The sequence below is a fragment of the Hylobates moloch genome, unplaced genomic scaffold (assembly GCF_009828535.3).
Source record: "Hylobates moloch isolate HMO894 unplaced genomic scaffold, HMol_V3 SCAFFOLD_15, whole genome shotgun sequence".
Lineage (NCBI taxonomy): Eukaryota > Metazoa > Chordata > Mammalia > Primates > Hylobatidae > Hylobates > Hylobates moloch.
In genome coordinates this window covers 54,342,366-54,360,219 of record NW_026652290.1, presented here as the reverse complement: position 1 = coordinate 54,360,219, position 17,854 = coordinate 54,342,366, and the positions used below count along the sequence as shown (strand labels likewise).

Here is a 17,854-nt window from a genome sequence, read left to right as displayed (position 1 = left end):
TCTATTACTATAGGAAGAAAAACTCCATCTCAAATTTTCAGGATCTACTTGGAAAACATTTTTTTTTTTTTTTGAGATAGAGTCTTGCTGTGTCGCCCAGGCTGGAATGCAGTGGTGCAATCTTGGCTCACTGCAAGCTCCGCCTCCCGGGTTCAAACCATTCTCCTGACTCAGCCTCCCAAGTAGATGGGACTACAGGTGCCTGCCACCACACTCGGCTAATTTTTTTGTATTTTTAGTGGAGACGGGGTTTCACTGTGTTAGCCAGGATGGTCTCGATCTCCTGACCTTGTGATCCACCTGCCTCGGCCTCCCAAAGTGCTGGGATTACAGGTGTGAGCCACTGTGCCTGGCCCCAAAAACATATTTTAAAATGTGTAAGACAGGCACAGGGGCTCATGCCTGTAATCCATGCACTTTGGGAAGCCAAGTCGGGTGGATCACTTGAGGTCAGGAGTTTGAGACCAGCCTGGCCAATATGGCAAAACCCTGTCTCTACTAAAAATACAAAAATTAGCCAGGCGTGGTGGTACGCACCTGTAGTCCCAGCTACTCAGGAGGTTGAGGCATGAGAACTGCTTGAACCTGGGAGGTGGAGGTTACAGTGAGCTGAGATCATGCCACTGCACTGCAGCCTGAGCAACAGAGCAAGAGACTCTGTCTCCAAAAAAAAAATAAAAACATAAAATGTCTAGTGTGGCTGGATGTGGCAGATTACACTTGTAATCACAGTACTTTGGGAGGCCAAGATGGGAGGACTGCTTGAACCCAGGAATTTGAGACCAGCCTGGGCAACATAGCAAGACCCCATCTTAATTTTTTTTTTTTTTTTAAATTAATAGGATGGGCCTGGTGGCTCATGCCTGTAATCCCAGCACTTTGGGAGGCTGCGGCAGACAGATTGCTCGAGTCTAGGAATTTGAGACCAGCCATGGCAACATGGGGAAACCCCATCTCTACAAAAATTAGCTGGGCATGGTGGCATGTGCCTGTAGTCCAAGCTACTCAGGAGGCTAAGGTGGGAGGATCACTTGATCCCAAGAGGTAGAGGTAGAGTGAAACGTGACTGTACTCCAGACTAGGCAACAGAGTAAGACCCTGTCCCAAAAAAACCAAAATACAAACAAAAAAGACCAAAAAAAAAATTTTTTTAAAGGGTCATTTCTCAGGCGGGCACAGTGGCTCATGCCTGTAATTGCAGCACAGTTTGGGAGGATCATGAGGTCAGGAATTCAAGACTAGCCTGGCCTACATGGTCAAACCCTGTCTCTACTAAAAGTACAAAAATTAGCCAGGTATGGTGGCACGTGCCTGTAATCCCAGCTAGCTGGGGGGCTGAGGCAAGGGAATTGCTTGAACCTGGGAGGCAGAGGTTGCAGTGAGCCAAGATTGCGCCACTGCACTCCAGCCTGGGTGACAGAGCAAGACTCCATCTCAAAAATAAAATAAAATAAAATAAAATGAAAAGGGTCATTTCTCTAATGAGAACAAAGCTGTAGTTTGGGGAGGAGGTTTTAATTGTGCTGGTGCCACTGACTTCACAAATATTATATCATCTCAAATTATTTATATACTTTCTAGCTGCCTGCCAGTCAAATCTAGGACTCATCATAAGTATTAGGGGATCATTATTTAATTTATAAGAAAAATTCTCTGTTTTTTTAATCCCAAAGGCAAAGAAAAAGTATATTCCAATTTAAGATACTTTTTTCAAGCCATAGGGAACACACATAAAAATTGGAGTCAGAACTATAAAGCCAGGGATATTTCTGAATAATCTCTTAGCATGAAAAAGAGAAACTCTGGTGTCTGTAACTCAAGGAACCATGCAAATATACTCCCTGTACTTGCCTCCCTCTCTTCCCTTCACAACCCTCCCACTGTTATAGAAATAAACTCTCACCTCTGGGGTATCTAAGATTTGTTTAACTTGCAGGATATTAGTGATATGCCAAGTATACTTGGAAAAGGTTCCCAGTGGCAAGGCATCTTTCCGAACAAAAGCTTCAACGTGAAAAAAGGACAAAATTAGATTACCAAAAAATAACATTTTCTTTTATTGTATTTGTTACCTAGTTTCTAATACAGTACTATTATTTCCTTATAGATTCTTAGCACTTTTAAAAAGAAAATCTAGAGGCAAATATATAAAAGGTTTTGGCAGAAATGTGACAAATCAGTTGATGTAGATAATTGATATGCTGATCATTGAAGGCTTTGTGCCCCAGACGTGTGAGTAGAAGTCCTAACTCTGAATCTCACGGTGAGTATTCCACACAGATTTTTTCCAAACATAATTCTCTATGTTCAAGACATCCATCACTATACCAAAGGGAAATCCTGTACCTGTGGTGGAGTTGGGGAGCCGTTTTTTTGCACTTCCTATAGATATTCTCTGTTGCAGGGCATCAAAAAAGGACTGAGGAATGTGGAACACCAGTGGTTCTGGTTTGCCTATGGGAAACAAGAAGAAACAACTCATTTAAAGAAACTCAGTGGACTTTCTGAGGTACAGGGAGAGGTGGAAGAAAAGGAATCAAGGGACATTAATAACTAAAAATACCACTGAGATTTTTTTTTTTTTTTTTTTGAGACAGTCTCGCTCTGTCACCCAGGCTGGAGTGCAGTGGCGCGATCTCGGCTCACTGCAAGCTCCGCCTCCTGGGTTCACGCCATTCTCCTGCCTCAGCCTCTCCGAGTAGCTGGGACTACAGGCGCCCGCCACCACGCCCGGCTAATTTTTTGTATTTTTAGTAGAGACGGGGTTTCACTGTGGTCTCGATCTCCTGACCTCGTGATCTGCCCGCCTCGGCCTCCCAAAGTGCTGGGATTACAAGCGTGAGCCACCGCGCCCGGCCTGAGATTTCTTTATACAGAGGCAAAAAGAAGGTTTTGATTGACCTTTCTGGGCCAAGAACTGTCACTAGCCCTACTGTTGATCCCTTGCAAACATAAAAAACACAGTGTAGCCTGGGCAACAACAAAATGAAGACCCAGTGTCTACAAAAAAATTTTTTTTTTTGAGATGAAGTCTCACTCTGTTGTTGCCCAGGCTGGAGTGCAATGGCATGATCTTGGCTCACTGCAACCTCTGCCTCCCGGGTTCAAGCAGTCCTCCTGCCTCAGCCTCCTGAGTAGCTGGGACTACAGGTGTGCACCACCATGCCTGGCTAATTTTTATATTTTTAGTAGAGATGGGGTTTCACCATGTTGGCCAGGCTGGTCTTGAACTCCTGACCTCGTGATCCGCCCACCTCGGCCTCCCAAAGTGCTGGGATTACAGGCATGAGCCACTGTGCCTGGCCAAAATTTTTCTTAAATTAGCCAGGTGTGGTGGCATGCACCTGCTGTCCCAGCTACTTGGGAGGCTGAGGTGGGAGGATCAACTGAGTCGAGGAGGTTGAGGCTGCAGTAAGCCATGATCACGCCACTGCACTCCAGCCTGGGCAACAGAGTGAGACCCTCCCTCAAAAAGGAAAAGAAAAGAAAGGCCAGGCGTGGTGACTCACACCTGTAATCCCAGCACTTTGGGAGGCCGAGGTGGGTGGATTACCTGAGGTCAGGAGTTCGAGACCAGCTTGGCCAACATGGTGAAACCCCATCTCTACTAAAAAAAAAAAAAAATTAGCTGGGTATGGTGGTGCGTGCCTGTAATTCCAGCTACTCAGGAAGCTGAGGCAGGAAAATTGCTTGAACCCAGGAGGTAGAGGTTGCAGTGAGCTGAGATCATGCCACTGCACTCTAGCTTGGGCAACAGAGCGAGACTCCATTGAAAAAACAGAAAAAAGAAAATGAAAAAACAGTCTTTCCAACTTGGACCCGGCAGAATGGCTCCCGCAAAGAAGGGTGGCGAGAAGAAAAAGGGCCGTTCTGCCATCAATGAAGTGGTAACCCGAGAATACACCATCAGCATTCACAAGCGCATCCATGGAGTGGGCTTCAAGAAGCGTGCCCCTCAGGCACTCAAAGAGATTCGGAAATTTGCCATGAAGGAGATGGGAACTCCAGATGTGCTCATTGACACCAGGCTCAACAAAGCTGTCTGGGCCAAAGGAATAAGGAATGTCCCATACCGAATCCATGTGCGGCTGTCCAGAAAATGTAATGAGGATGAAGATTCACAAAATAAGCTATATACTTTGGTTACCTATGTAGCTGTCACCACTTTCAAAAATCTACAGACAGTCAATGTGGATGAGAACTAATTGCTGATCGTCAGATACATCAAATAAAGTTATAAAATTGCAAAAAAAAAAAAAAAGAAAAAACAAACTAACACAGTAGACCCTTGTCATCCACCAAGTATAATATTTCAAATCCGCAATTTTAAAATGACTAACACAGCACAGACTTCCCCCTTAAAGGGTATGCGAAGTAGGATGGGATGAGAACAATAAGGCCGAGGTAGCTGCCTCCATTTGATTCCCTTTTGCTTGCTATCCCCAGGTTCTTGCTATTTGCATTCATGTCTAAGCAAACTAACGACATGCTCTCTCACCCAATGGTCAGCACCATGAATGCTGAGGGACTACAAGTTAGGACACTACTTACCCAGCAAGCATCTGTCTTTCTCTCTGAATATGTCCTCAAGGCAGATAAAATACTTGAAAGTACTTAACAAACCTCTTAAAGAAACTTGCCGCCAGGCGCGGTGGCTCACACTTGTAATCCCAGCCCTTTGGGAGGATGAGGCGGGTGGATCACCAGGTCAGGAAATTGAGACCATCCTGGCTAACATGGTGAAACCCCATCTCTACTAAAAATACAAAAAATTAGCCGGGCGTGGTGGCGGGCACCTGTAGTCCCAGCTACTTGGGAGGCTGAGGCAGGAGAATCACCTGAACCTGGGAGGCAGAGGTTGCAGTGAGCCGAGATCATGCCACTGCACTCCAGCCTAGGTGACAGAGTGAGACTCTGTCTCAGAAAAAAAAAGAAACTTGTCAGACATTAGGTCAACAAAAAGAGAGTTAAGGGGAGGGGGTCAAGTGAGTTCAGAGTCTTTCTTAAAAATTCTGTCCAGACCATTACAGCGGTGGCTCACACCTGTAATTCCAACACTTTGGGAGGCCTAGGTGGGTGGATCACTTGAAGTCAGAAATTCAAGACCAGCCTGGCCAACATGGTGAAACCCTGTCTCTACTAAAAATACAAAAATTAGCCATAATCCACTACCAGGAGGTTGAAAAGGAAATCTTTTTTTTTTTTTTTCTTGAGGCCAAGTTTCGGTCCTGAGGCAGTTGAATCACGGCCACACTGCAAGCCCGCCTCCGGTTGCCTCTCCAAGTAGCTGGGACTACAGGCACCCACCACCGCGACCGTCTAATTTTTTGTATTTTTAGTAGAGACGGGGTTTCACCGTGGTCTCGATCTCCTGACCTCGTGATCCGTCTGCCTCAGCCTCCCAAAGCGCTGGGATTACAGGTGTGAGCCACCGCACCCGGCCGACGAGGATCTCTTGAGCCTGGGAGGTGGAGGTTGCAGTGAGCTGAGATTGTGCCACTGCACTCCAGCCTGTGTGACAGAGCAAGACTGTCTCAAAAAATAAAAAAGAATCAACTTCAAGAAGCCTTCATAAAACACACACACTCATAGTTCAGGAGCGAGCTGACAGAAACTTAGACAGAGGTAGTAGTAATGGAGATGGTGAGACGGAGTAGAGGGTGGTACAGGAATGGGATGGAAGAGGGAATGGGATGGGATGGAAGAGGACCACAAGTGTTTAGCTTATAGTATTATCAATATTCTGTTTTCTGGGCTGGGCATGGTGGCTCACGCCTGTAATCCCAGCACTTTGGGAGGCTGAGGCAGGTGGATCACCCGAGGTCAGGAGTTCAAGACCAGCCTGGTTAACATGGCGAAACCCCATCTCTACTAAAAATACAAAAAATTGGCCAGGCATGGTGGTGCGTGCCTGTAATCCCAGCTACTTGGGAGGCTGAGGCAAGAGAATCGCTTGAACCCGGGAGGTGGAGATTACAGTGAGCCAAGATCATGCCACTGCACTCCAGCCTGGGCGACAAGTGATTCACCTGCCTCAGCCTCCTGAATAGTTGGGACTACAGGCCTGTGCCACCACGCCCAGCTAATAGGATACTTTTTTTTTTTTTTCTGAGATGGAGTCTCACTTTGTTGCCCAGGCTGGAGTGCGGTGGCACAATCTCGGCTCACTGCAAGCTCCACCTCCTGGGTTCACACCATTCTCCTGACTCAAGCCTCCAGAGTAGCTGGGACTACAGGCGCCCGCCATCACGCCTGGCTAATTTTTTTGTATTTTTAGTAGAGACAGGGTTTTACTGTGTTAGCCAGGATGGTCTCGATCTCCTGACCTCGTGATCCACCCGCCTTGGCCTCCCAAAGTGCTGGGATTACAGGTGTGAGCCACCGTGCCTGGCCGCTAATAGGATACTTTTAAGGCAACAAGCAGAGACTGGCTAGATCTGAAACCGCTGACGTTTCATGAGACTGTAACAAATAACACCCAAATCCAGCCTGTGTTCTCCAATCTTCCTCAGCATGTTTATGTCCTTTTTTTTTTTTAGATGGAGTCTTGCCCTGTTGCCCAGGCTGGAGTGCAATGGTGTGATCCTGGCTCACTGCAACCTCCGCCTCCCGGGTTCAAGCAATTCTCCCACCTCAGCCTCCCACGTAGTTGGGACTACAGGCACCCACTATAATGCCTGGCTAATTGTTTTGTATTTTTAGTAGAGATAGGGTTTCACCATGTTGGCCAGGCTGGTCTTGAACTCCTGACCTCAAGGGATTAGCCCACCTCGGCCTCCCAAAGTGTGGGATTATAGGTGTGAGGCACTGTGCCTGGCCAGCATGTTTAGTAATTCTATATAACTATTTTAGTCTCATGTGTTTAGATTTTCAATTTTTCCTTTTTCCATACAGGGTCTCACTTTGTCACCCAGGCTGGAGTGCAGTAGCACTATTTTTTGTAGAGATGGGGTTCGCTATGTTGTGCAGGCTTAGATTTTCTCTCATCTTTTTTTCCCCTTGCTTTAAGTTTGAGAGTTAGAATAGTCTTATAAAGCTTTGGTATCTCCCTCACCAAACACACACACACACACACACACACACGCACACGAACTTATGCAAGCAATCAGACTATGCCTTTACTGATTATTTGCTATGTTTTTTCTCTTCTGTCTCTAAATTTTAATAATTTTGCTGTTCTTGAATTTTAATTATGTGATTGTTCTTTTCTTTCAATTAGATTTCTACTTTCTTGTGGCCCAGTGCTCTCTGGACTGAAGTCCAATTACGTTTCCTATCAGAGGAGAATTATAGCACAATTACCTTAATTTCTCCTACTTTCATCCAGAGCCCAGTTAGATGAACAATACTTACCATCAAACTGATAGTGCATGGTTTGATGGATGCGTTCTGTGACACTGGCCAGCCAGTCTTGGAAGGATAAAGTCACTTGTGCCTCATCTAACAGCTGACCACAGGCTAGGGAAAAAAAAAACACACATACACACTTCTTTAGCAACTTTTCTTACAAAATAAACAGCTAATTGAAGTTTGAAAAAGTTAAGAAGTTTTTTATTTTTATTTTAGTTTTTTTGAGATTGAGTTTCACCCTTGTTGCCCAGGCTGGAGTGCAGTGGCATAATCTCAGCTCACTGCAATCTCCGCCTCCCACATTCAAGCAATTCTCCTGCCTCAGCCTCCTGAGTAGCTGGGATTACAGGCACCCGCCACCACACCCGGCTAATTGTTGTATTTTTAGTAGAGATGGGGTTTCATCATGTTGGCCAGGCTGGTCTCCAACTCCTGACCTCAGGTGATCCACCCGCCTCAGCCTCCCAAAGTGTAGGGATTACAGGCGTGAGCCACCGCGCCCAGCCTGTTTTTTATTTATTGACAAGGCTTTGTCATGTTGCCCAGCTGGCTTCGAACTCCTGGGCTCAAGCAATCCACCCACCTCAGCCTCCTGAAGTCCTGGGAGAAGTGTTAATAAGTTTGTCCAGGAAAAAAAAGAAACTTGAAGCTGAACTTCAAAGAAAGCAAATAAACTAAATGAAATAAGATATTCTGGGATTTTTTTTTTTTCCAACAGAGTCTCACTCTGTTGCCCTGGCTGGGGTGAAGTGGCATGATCTCGGCTCACTGCAACCTCCGCCTCCCAGGTTTAACCGACTCTCATGCCTCAGCCTCCTGAGTAGCTGGGACTACAGGTGCATCACCATGCCCAGCCAATTTTGTTTTCTTTTTAATAGAGACAGGGTTTTTGCCATGTTGCCCAGGCTGGTCTCAAGCTCCTGGCCTCAAGTGATCTGCCCGCCTTGGCCTCCAGAAGTGGTGGATTACAGGCGTGAGCCACCTGAGGTCAGGAATTGAAGACCAGCCTGGCCAACATGGTGAAACCCCCGTCTCTACTAAAAATACAAAAATTAGCTGGGCGTGGTGGCATGCGCCTGTAATCACAGCTACTCTGGAGGCTGAGGTGGGAGAATTGCTTGAACCCAGGAGGCAGAGGTTGCAGTGAACTGAGATCGTGCCACAGCACTCCAGCCTGAGCAAGAGTGAGACTCTGTCTCAAAAAAAAAAAGAAAAAGAAAATAGGAAATGAGAAGCAACACTGAACTGCATGTTAAAGAATGGTCCTATATAATGACTGTTTAAGGCTGGGCTTGGTGGCTCACGCCTGTAATCCCAGCACTTTGGGAGGCTGAGGCAGGAGAATCACTTGAGCTCAGAAGTTTGAGACCAGCATGGGTAACATGGCGAAACCCTGTCTCCACCAAAAATACAAAAAATTACCAGGCGAGGTCGGGCGCGGTGGCTCACGCCTGTAATTCCAGCTCTTTGGGAGGCTGAGGCGGGCGGATCACAAGGTCGGGAGATCCAGACCATCCTGGCTAATACGGTGAAACCCCGTCTCTACGAAAAATACAAAAAATTAGCCAGGCAAGGTGGCAGGTGCCTGTAGTCCCAGCTACTTGGGAGGCTGAGGCAGGAGAATGGCGTGAACCTGGGAGGTGGAGCTTGCAGTGAGCCGAGATTGTGCCACTGCACTCCAGCCTGGGCGACAGAGCGAGACTCCATCTCAAAAAAAAAAATTAACCAGGCGCGGTGGTGCATAACTGTGGTCCCAACTACTCAGGAGGTTGAGGTGAGAGGATTGCTTGAGCCCAGGAGACAGAGGCTACAATGAGCCAAGATCACACCTCTGCACTCCAGGCTGGGTGATAGAGTGAGACCCCATCTCAAGTTAAAAAAAATAAATAAAATAAATATATATATATATTTATAAAAATAAGTAAATAAATAAAAATAATGGCTGTTTTAGAGGTTTATAAATTAGTTCTATTCCTGATGAATATGTATCCATATGCCCCAGACCCTCTCAATAATGAACATATTGTTTCATGCCAAGGTTGAGCACAAATAGATGACTGAGTGATGCACGCACTGTGGGTTGCAATGATTAATACCTTTAGACTTAAAACCTAAAACCTTGTATTCAGAAATGTAAAATGAATGAGTTCACTTTTTTTGTGAGACCGAGTCTTGCTCTGTTGCCCAGGCTAGAGTGCAGTGGCACGATCTCGGCTCACTGCAACCCCTGCCTCCCGGGTTCAAGCGATTCTCCTGCCTCAGCCTCCTGAGTAGCTGGGATTACAGGTGCCTGCTATCGTGCCTGGCTAATTTTTGTATTTTTAGTAGAGATGGGGTTTTAACATCTTGGTCAGGCTGGTCTTGAACTCCTGACCTCATGATCCAACCACCTCGGCCTCTCAAAGTGCTGGCATTACAGGCATGAGCCACCGCACCCGGCCGAATTCACTTTTAAATATAAGTGAAAGAGTGAAATCTTGCAGCCCTGGAGTAAATAACTGGAAAAAACAGTAACGAGTGATAGAATTTAATGGAGCCAGAGTTTAGAGTTAGGAGTCAAAAGGCTATGGGAGGCTGGGTGCAGTGGCTCACACCTGTAATCCCAGCACTTTGGGAGGCCAAGGCAGGTGGATCACCTGAGGTGAGGAGTTCGAGACCAGCCTGGCCAACATGGTAAAACCCTGTCTCTACTAAAAATACAAAAAATTAGCCAGGCGTAGTGGTGTGCGCCTGTAATCTCAGCTACTCGGGAGGCTAAGGCAGGAGAATCGCTTGAGCCCAGTAGGTGGAGGTTGCAGTGAGCTGAGATTGTGCCACTGTACTCCAGCCTGGGCGACAGAATGAGACTCTGTCTCAAAAAAAAAAAAAAAAAAAAGGCTATGGGACCTAGGATCCCCACCCACTGAGTGACCAGGGTCCATATCTCAAGTTCCTCTCTTCTAAGATGAAGATATGCATCTGGATGATCTCCAAATTCAAGAGCCTTCCACAGATCTATCATTCTATTTCTTCTCTTAAAATATCTTTATTTCGGGCACGGTGGCTCATGTCTGTAATCCTAGCACTTTGGGAGGCCAAGGCGGGTGGATCTTTTGAGCCCAGGAGTTTGAGACCAGATTGGGCAACATGACGAAACTCCACCTCTACTAAAAATACAAATAAATAACCAAGTGTGGTGGCATGTGCCTGTAGTCCCAGCTACTTGGGAGGCTAAGGTGGGAGGATAACTTGAGCCCAGGAGGCTGCAGTGAGCTGTATCCCCGCCACTGCACTCCAGCCTGAGTGACAGAGCAAGACCTTGTGTCAAAGAAAAACACAACAAAAAAATACCGCCAACAACAAAATATCTTCACATGTCTGAAGCACAGTATCACCTTTTGTAGAGATAATGCCTCAATGACTATTCATTTAAAACTAAGATTATCAGAGGTAAAGGCATACAGTGATAATTTAGATTGAAGCTATCTTCCTTTTTCTTTGCACCAAAGGAAGTGACAAAAAATTATTAAAAATCAGCCATGCACAGTGGCTAATGGCTATAATCCCAGCACTTTGGGAGGCCAAGGCAGGCGGATCACTTGAGGCCAGGAGTTCGAGAGCAGCCTGGCCAACATAGCAAAACCCCATCTCTACCAAAAATACAAAAATTAGATGGGCATAGTGGCAAATGCTTGTGATCCCAGCTACTCGGGAGGCTGAGGCACGAGATGAACCTGGGAGGCGAAGGTTGCAGTGAGCTGAGATGGTGCCATTGCACTCCAGCCTGGGTGACAAAGCAAGACTCTGTCTTGAAAAAATATATGTATATAAATAATAAAAAAAACCTATTTGATACTGTTGATCTGCTTACTTTGTGACTTTCCTTAAACACTTATGCCTAGAATGCATAAGTTCTTTTTTTTTTTTTTTTTTTTGAGATGGTTATTCAGGTTGCTGCCTGTATTGTAGTGGGGTGGACTTTCTTGGCTCACTGCAACCTTCACCTCCCAGCCTCCCAGGTTTAAGTGATTCTCCTGCCTCAGCCTCCCAAGTAGCTGGGATTACAGGCACACGCCACCACACTAGGCTATGTTTTTTGTACTGTTTAGTAGAGACAGGGTTTCACCATGTTGGCCAGGCTGGTCTCGAACTCCTGACCTCAAGTGATCCGCCCGCCTCAGCTTCCCAAAGTGCTGGGATCACAGGTGTGAACCACCACGCCTGGTCATAAGTTCTTAATGAATTAGTTAATTAGTATTATTTTATATTATTCTTTTTTTTCTTTATTTTAGACAAGATCTCATCCTTTTACCTGTGCAGTGGTGTAATCATGACTCACTACAGCCTCAACATCCCAGGTCAAGCAGTCTTCCCACCTCAGCCTCCTAAGTAGCTGGGTCTACAGGCATGTGACACCACACCTAGCTAATTTTTTTTTTTTTTTTGGTAGAGATGGAGTCTCACTACTCCCACCTCGGCCTCCCAAAGTGCTGGGATTATAGGTGTGAGCCACCACACCCAGTCACATAAAACGCCTTTTTCCTTCAACTTTGAATCCCTATACCAATTGCACATGAGTAATAAGCAATAAGATGAACACATCCTGCAAGACACCTGCTGCTAAACATGTCAGAATTTTTTTGTTTAAAGACATAATTTAGGCCAGGCGTGGTGGCTCACACCTGTAATCTCAGTACTTTGTGAGGCTGAGGTGAGCAGATCACTTGGGGTCAGGAGTTTGAGACCAGCCTGGACAACATGGTGAAACCCCATCTCTACTAAAAATACAAAAATTAGCCGGGCATGGTGGCGTGCACCTGCAATTCCAGCTACTTGGGAGGCTGAAACAGGAGAATCGCTTCAACCCAGAGGCAGAGGTTGCAGCGACCAAGATCACGTCATTGTACTCCAGCCTGGGCAACAGAGTGAGACTCCATCTCCAAAAAATAAATAAATAAAAATAAATACATAAATTACTTTTTGAGATAATTGTACATTCACATGCAGTTGTAAGAAATATAAGGCTTCTATACCCTTCATCCGGATTGACCCAAGAGTAACATTTTGTAAAACTATAGTACATCACAGTCAGGAAAATGACATGGTTACAATCTAGTGACCTTATTCACATCTCACCAGCTTTATGTACTTGTGTGTGGTAGGCATGCATATAGTTCCACGCATTTTAGGACATGTGTAGACTTGTGTGACCAACACCACAGTCAAGACGTAAAACAGTCCGTCTCAAGACGTAAAACAGTCCATCACAAGACTCCCTGTGCTACTCTTTAATTGCTGCTGTTACAACCCTCCCAACCCCCTTTCTTTTTTTTTTGAGACTACGTCTTGCTCTTATTGCCCAGGATGGAGGACAATGGTGCGATCTTGGCTCACTGCAACCTCCGCCTCCCGGGTTCAAGTGATTCTCCTGCCTCAGCCTCTTGAGTAGCTGGGATTACAGACGTCTGCCACCACATCTGGCTAATTTTTTCTATTTTTAGTAGAGACAGGGTTTCACCATGTTGGCCAGACTGGTCTCAAACTCCTGACCTCAGGTGATCTGCCTGCCTCAGTCTCCCAAAGTGCTGGGATTACAGGCGTGAGCCACCGTGCCCAGCCCCAACCCCTCTTTAAATCCTGGCAACTACTAATCTGTTCTCCATCTTTATGGTTTTAGACATAATTTAGCTTTTTTAAAAAATTATTTTTTTAAATTAAAAAAGATTATTTCATCACCCAGGTATTTTTTAAATTTAATTACACATATGTTTTGTATGTTTGTTTAAGTAGAGATGGGGTTTTGCCACGTTGGCCGGGCTGGCCTCCAACTGCTGGCCTCAAGTAATCCACCTGGCTTGGCCTCCCAAAGTGCTGGGATTACAGGCATGTGCCATCACATCCAGCCTCATCACCCAGGTTATTAAGCCTAGTATCCACTAGTTATTTTTCCTGATCCTCTCACCCCCTTCCACCTTCCCTCCCTCCTCCCACGTTTCACCCTCCAATAAGCCACAGTGTGTGTTGCTCCCCTCTATGTGTCCATGTATTCTCATCATTTAGCTCCCACTTATAAGTGAGAACATGCTGTATTTGGTTTTCTGTTCCTGCATTAGTTTGCTAAGGATAATGGCCTCCAGCATAATTTAGCTTTGAGCATGATTTGAAACTGGTGGGACAGGAAAGACCTCAGCCTCATTGCTTCTGTTAGTGTTTATGCTGGGACTCTTTGGGTAACAATGTGCAACAATTTCTTTTGATTATACTGCTTCTGGCTTCTTTAGGATGACTTTCCACCACTGTAGCCTATTCCAGGGAAGGGAAACTTACCCTGCCTTTTTAACGAGGAAGCAACCACAGGCTTTTTCAGGCCACTTTTCCTTAGATTACTGCTCACTGCATCTTGAGGCAGTAGTGAACTGTTCATCTGTGCACCTAAACCACAAATCATTACAGGTTTAACAATGTATCTGCTAAATATAAATTGATGTTAATTTTTAGAGTCTAAAACATATAAACAGTCTTTGCTAATTTCTAGGTTAGCTTCACAATTTCTAGAAGGAGTTAGCATTAGCCCTTACACATAAAATTTTAGATTTCTTATGCTCTTTATAGGAAATTGGGTGAATAAACAGAAATGAAAGGAAGAAAAAAATTCACTTATTGCTCCCACCTGTCAGACAATTACGATGAATTTTCTAGTGAACTGTCTCCCATTTTCTTCTCTGTGAATATGTTGCTGGTTTTGTGACTTTTAAGTAGTTGTGATTTTACCAGAGTTGCCAAATTTAGCAAAAAGAAAATGTTCTTTTAAATTTCAGATAAACAACAAATAATGTCTTAGTATCAAAGTATGTCAAAAATATTGCATGGAGATACTTATACCAAAAATTATTCGATCTGTAATCCCAGCACTTTGGGAGGCCCAGGTGGGCTGATCATGAAGTCAGGAGATTGAGACCATCCTGGCTAACATGGTGAAACCCCATCTCTACTAAAAATATAAAAAATTAGCCGGGCGTGGTGGCGGGTGCCTGTAGTCCCAGCTACTCAAAAGGCTGAGGCAGGAGAATCGCCTGAACCCAGGAGGCGGAGCTTGCAGTGAGCCGAGACTGCGCCACTGTACTCCAGCCTGGGTGACAGAGCGAGACTCCATCTCAAAAAAAAAAAAAAAAAAAAAAAAAATTATTTGTTAACTGAAATTCAAGTTTAACTGAGTATTCTATACTTTATCTGGCTACCCAAGTGATCTGAGCATTTTCCCAAATTCTTTATTATCACTTATTTTTTATTTTTATTTTGTAGAGATGAGGTCTTGCTATGTTGCCCAGGCTGGAATACAGTGGCTATTCACAGGTCCAATCACAGTGTGCTAGAGCCTTGAGCTCCCGGGCTCAAGGGACCCTCCTGCCTCAGCTTCCTGAGTAGCTGGGACTACAGGCATGCACCACTGCACCCAGACTATAATCATTTTTATGCCTGCCTGATATTCTATGGTAAAGTGACTTTACCATGGTTCATTTAACTATCTCCAGTGGTTAACCCTTAGTTGTTTCTAATTTTTTAATATTCTAAATAATCATAAAATCAACACTCCAGACAAAACGTTTTTCCTATACCAATAATTATTTCCTTAGAAAAGATTATTTAGAAGTGGGGCCGGGCATGGTGGCTCACACCTGTAATCCCATCACTTTGGGAGGCCGAGACGGGTGGATCACCTGAAGTCAGGAGTTTGAGACCAGTCTGGCCAACATGGTGAAACCTCATCTCTACTAAAAATACAAAAATTAGCTGGGTGTGGTGGCGAGCCCCTTTAATCCCAGCTACTTAGGAGACCGAGGCAGGAGAATCACTTGAATCCGGGAGGTGGAGGCTGCAGTGAGCTGAGATCGCCCCATCACACTCCAGCCTGGGCGACAAGAGCCAAACTCCATCTCAAAAAAGAAAAAAAAAAAAAATAGCCAGGCGTGGTGGCAGGAGCCTGTAATTCCAGCTACTTGGGAGGCTAAGGCAGGAGAATTGCTTGAACCCAGGAGGCGGAGGTTGCAGTGAGCCGAGATCACGCCACTGCACAATCCAGAGCAAGATTCCATTTCCAAAAAAAAGGGAAAGACTAATAAGTAAACATTTAACAACATTTTCTGCTCTATATTCCTGCCAGAATTGCCTCTCTAAAATGCACAAATGACCATGTCACTTTGTTTCTTCATCTTTCTTCAACTTCCCAGTACCAAAACTCTTGTGCATGACCACCTGATCCATCCCTAGCAATATTTCCTATAGGTAGGACCATTTTAAGGATCTTAACAGATACTATAAGCTATATACCAATGATTATAGCAATGTATACTACACTAGCCATGCCAGAGAGCCTGGATTTTACCTTTGCCTGTGGTCTCATCATTTTAAAAAACTTTGCCAGCTGGGCATGGTGGCTTACACCTGTAATTCCAACACTTTGGGAGGCTGAGGCAGGAGGATCACTTGAGGTCAGGAGTTTGAGACCAGCCTGGTCAACACAGTGAAACCCTGTCTCTACAAAAAACAAACCAAAAAATTAGCCAGGCATGATGGCTTGTGCCTGTAGTCCCAGCTACTTGGGAGGCTGAGGCAGGAGGATCTCCTGAGCCTGGGAGGTCCAGGCTGCACTGAGCCATGATTGTGCCCCTGCACTCCAGCTTGGGCAACACAGTGAGAACTCATCTCTTAAAAAACAAACAAACAAACAAAAAAACACACAAAACTTTGCTAATCTGGTAGCAAAAGGTATCCTGTTTTAATTTTGCATTTCTAAAATGTTTGCATTTCTCTGTTTACTAGTAAGTTTGGAGTTTGGTCCACAGGTGTGGACCAAGTAATATTTTCATTTTGTTTAGACTCTAGGTCTCTTGATGCTTACCTACTAGGATACTTCACCATTTTTATATTGATTTATCAAAGTCCTTAACTGACACTAGTATTAAGTATTTGAATTTAAAAATGTGGCCTGGCTGGGCATAGTGGCTCAGGCCTGTAATCCCAGCACTTTGGGAGGCCGAGGCGGGTGGATCACCTGAGGTCAGGAGTTCAAGACCAGCCTGGCCAACATGGCGAAACCCCGTCTCTACTAAAAATACAAAAATTAGCCGGGCATGGTGGTGGGCGCCTGTAATCCCACCTACTCAAGAGGCTGAGGCAGAAGAATTTCTTGAACCTGGGCAGTGGAGGTTGCAGTGAGCCGAGATCGCATCAGTGCACCCCAGCCTGGGCAACAGAGCAAGACTCCATCTCTAAATAAATAAATAAATAAATAAATAAGGCTGGGTGTAGCAGCTCACGCCTTATTTATTACAGGCTCAGGCCTGTAATCACAGCACTTTGGGAAGCCAAAGCGGGTGGATCACCTGAGGTCAGGAGTTCGAGACCAGCCTGACCAATATGGTGAAACCCCATCTCTACTAAAAATATAAAAATTAACTGGGCGTGCACCCTTAGTCCCAGCTACTCAGGAGGCTGATATGAAAACTGCTTGAACCCGGGAGGCAGAGGTTGCAGTGAGCTGAGATCGCACCACTGCACTCCAGCCTGGGCGACAGAGCAAGACTCCATCTCAAAAAAAAAAAAAAAAAAAGAAAAAAATGTGTGTGTGTGTGTGTGTGTCTCCATATACTGAAAATGAAGACAATAACCTATATTTCTAAATTAGTGTGAGGAATATAACCATTGTCGCAAAATTTTTTTAAACACTCTATGGATGAAAACTTCATAATACTATCCTAAGGCAGATTAAGGTATAAGATTAATCTGTTTAAGGGAAGTACAAACATATACAGTAAAAGTGGAATTTGGTTGGATCTTATTTTTGGCTAAGGGATCAAACTTTTAGCTTAACTTGAAAAAGAATCATCAATGGAGAGTAAAACTTTTCTCAGGAAAAAAACCCATAAGAACAAAAACATAATATTTCTTGGCCAGGTGTGATAGCTCACACCTATAATTCCAGCACTCTGGGAGGCCAAGATGGGAGAATCACTTAAGGCCTGGAGTTCGAGGCCAGCCTGGGCAAGATGGTAAGACCCCTGTCTCTTTATTTTAATAAAAATAAAATAAAATATAGTATTTTCTTGTAATTGCTGAGGTTCAGTCAAAGACATAAAATGCAGTAAAACAATCTCTAAAGACAATACCACCAAACCAGCCAACCAGACTCTTACCAGATACTTCATCCTTTCTCCTCTTCTTTGACTTAGAGGCAGTAGACTCACAAGCAGATACTGTTGATTCTGAATGGCAACCTAACTGGGGTACAATAATCTCTTTAAGACCTAAAAAACAGAAGATTTCTGAATTATTAATCCTATCCAAGGGTAAGTATGAATATGGGCCTCTATGTAGCAAAAAGCTAATTTCTTTTTTTTTTTTGAGACAGAGTCTCGCTGTCGCCCAGGCTGGAGTGCAGTGGCATGATCTCGGCTCACTGCAGGCTCCGCCCCCCAGGGTTCACGCCATTCTCCTGCCTCAGCCTCCCTAGTAGCTGGGACTACAG

General features: G+C 44.8%; 2 protein-coding genes across 7 annotated transcripts in view; one reads left to right on the top strand and one right to left on the bottom strand.

Annotated features, from left to right (window-relative positions):
• The window catches only part of CUNH2orf42 (chromosome unknown C2orf42 homolog), a 43,629-nt gene that overhangs the window by 13,574 nt on the left and 12,201 nt on the right, over positions 1–17,854 (bottom strand). For all 6 annotated transcript variants that reach the window (XM_032179021.2, XM_032179023.2, XM_032179024.1 and 3 more), the window contains 5 exons: positions 17,523–17,633; positions 13,657–13,761; positions 7,354–7,458; positions 2,347–2,454; positions 1,904–2,004 (listed from right to left, as the gene is read on the bottom strand). In XM_032179021.2, coding sequence (XP_032034912.1) covers positions 1,904–2,004; positions 2,347–2,454; positions 7,354–7,458; positions 13,657–13,761; positions 17,523–17,633 — 530 coding nt within the window. The remainder of the gene's footprint in view (positions 1–1,903; positions 2,005–2,346; positions 2,455–7,353; positions 7,459–13,656; positions 13,762–17,522; positions 17,634–17,854) is intronic.
• LOC116484161 (large ribosomal subunit protein eL31-like) lies at positions 3,786–4,266 on the top strand. The gene has a single exon (XM_032753661.2). It carries the CDS (start codon positions 3,792–3,794, stop codon positions 4,203–4,205), a length of 414 nt encoding a protein of 137 aa, XP_032609552.1. The 5' UTR covers positions 3,786–3,791; the 3' UTR covers positions 4,206–4,266.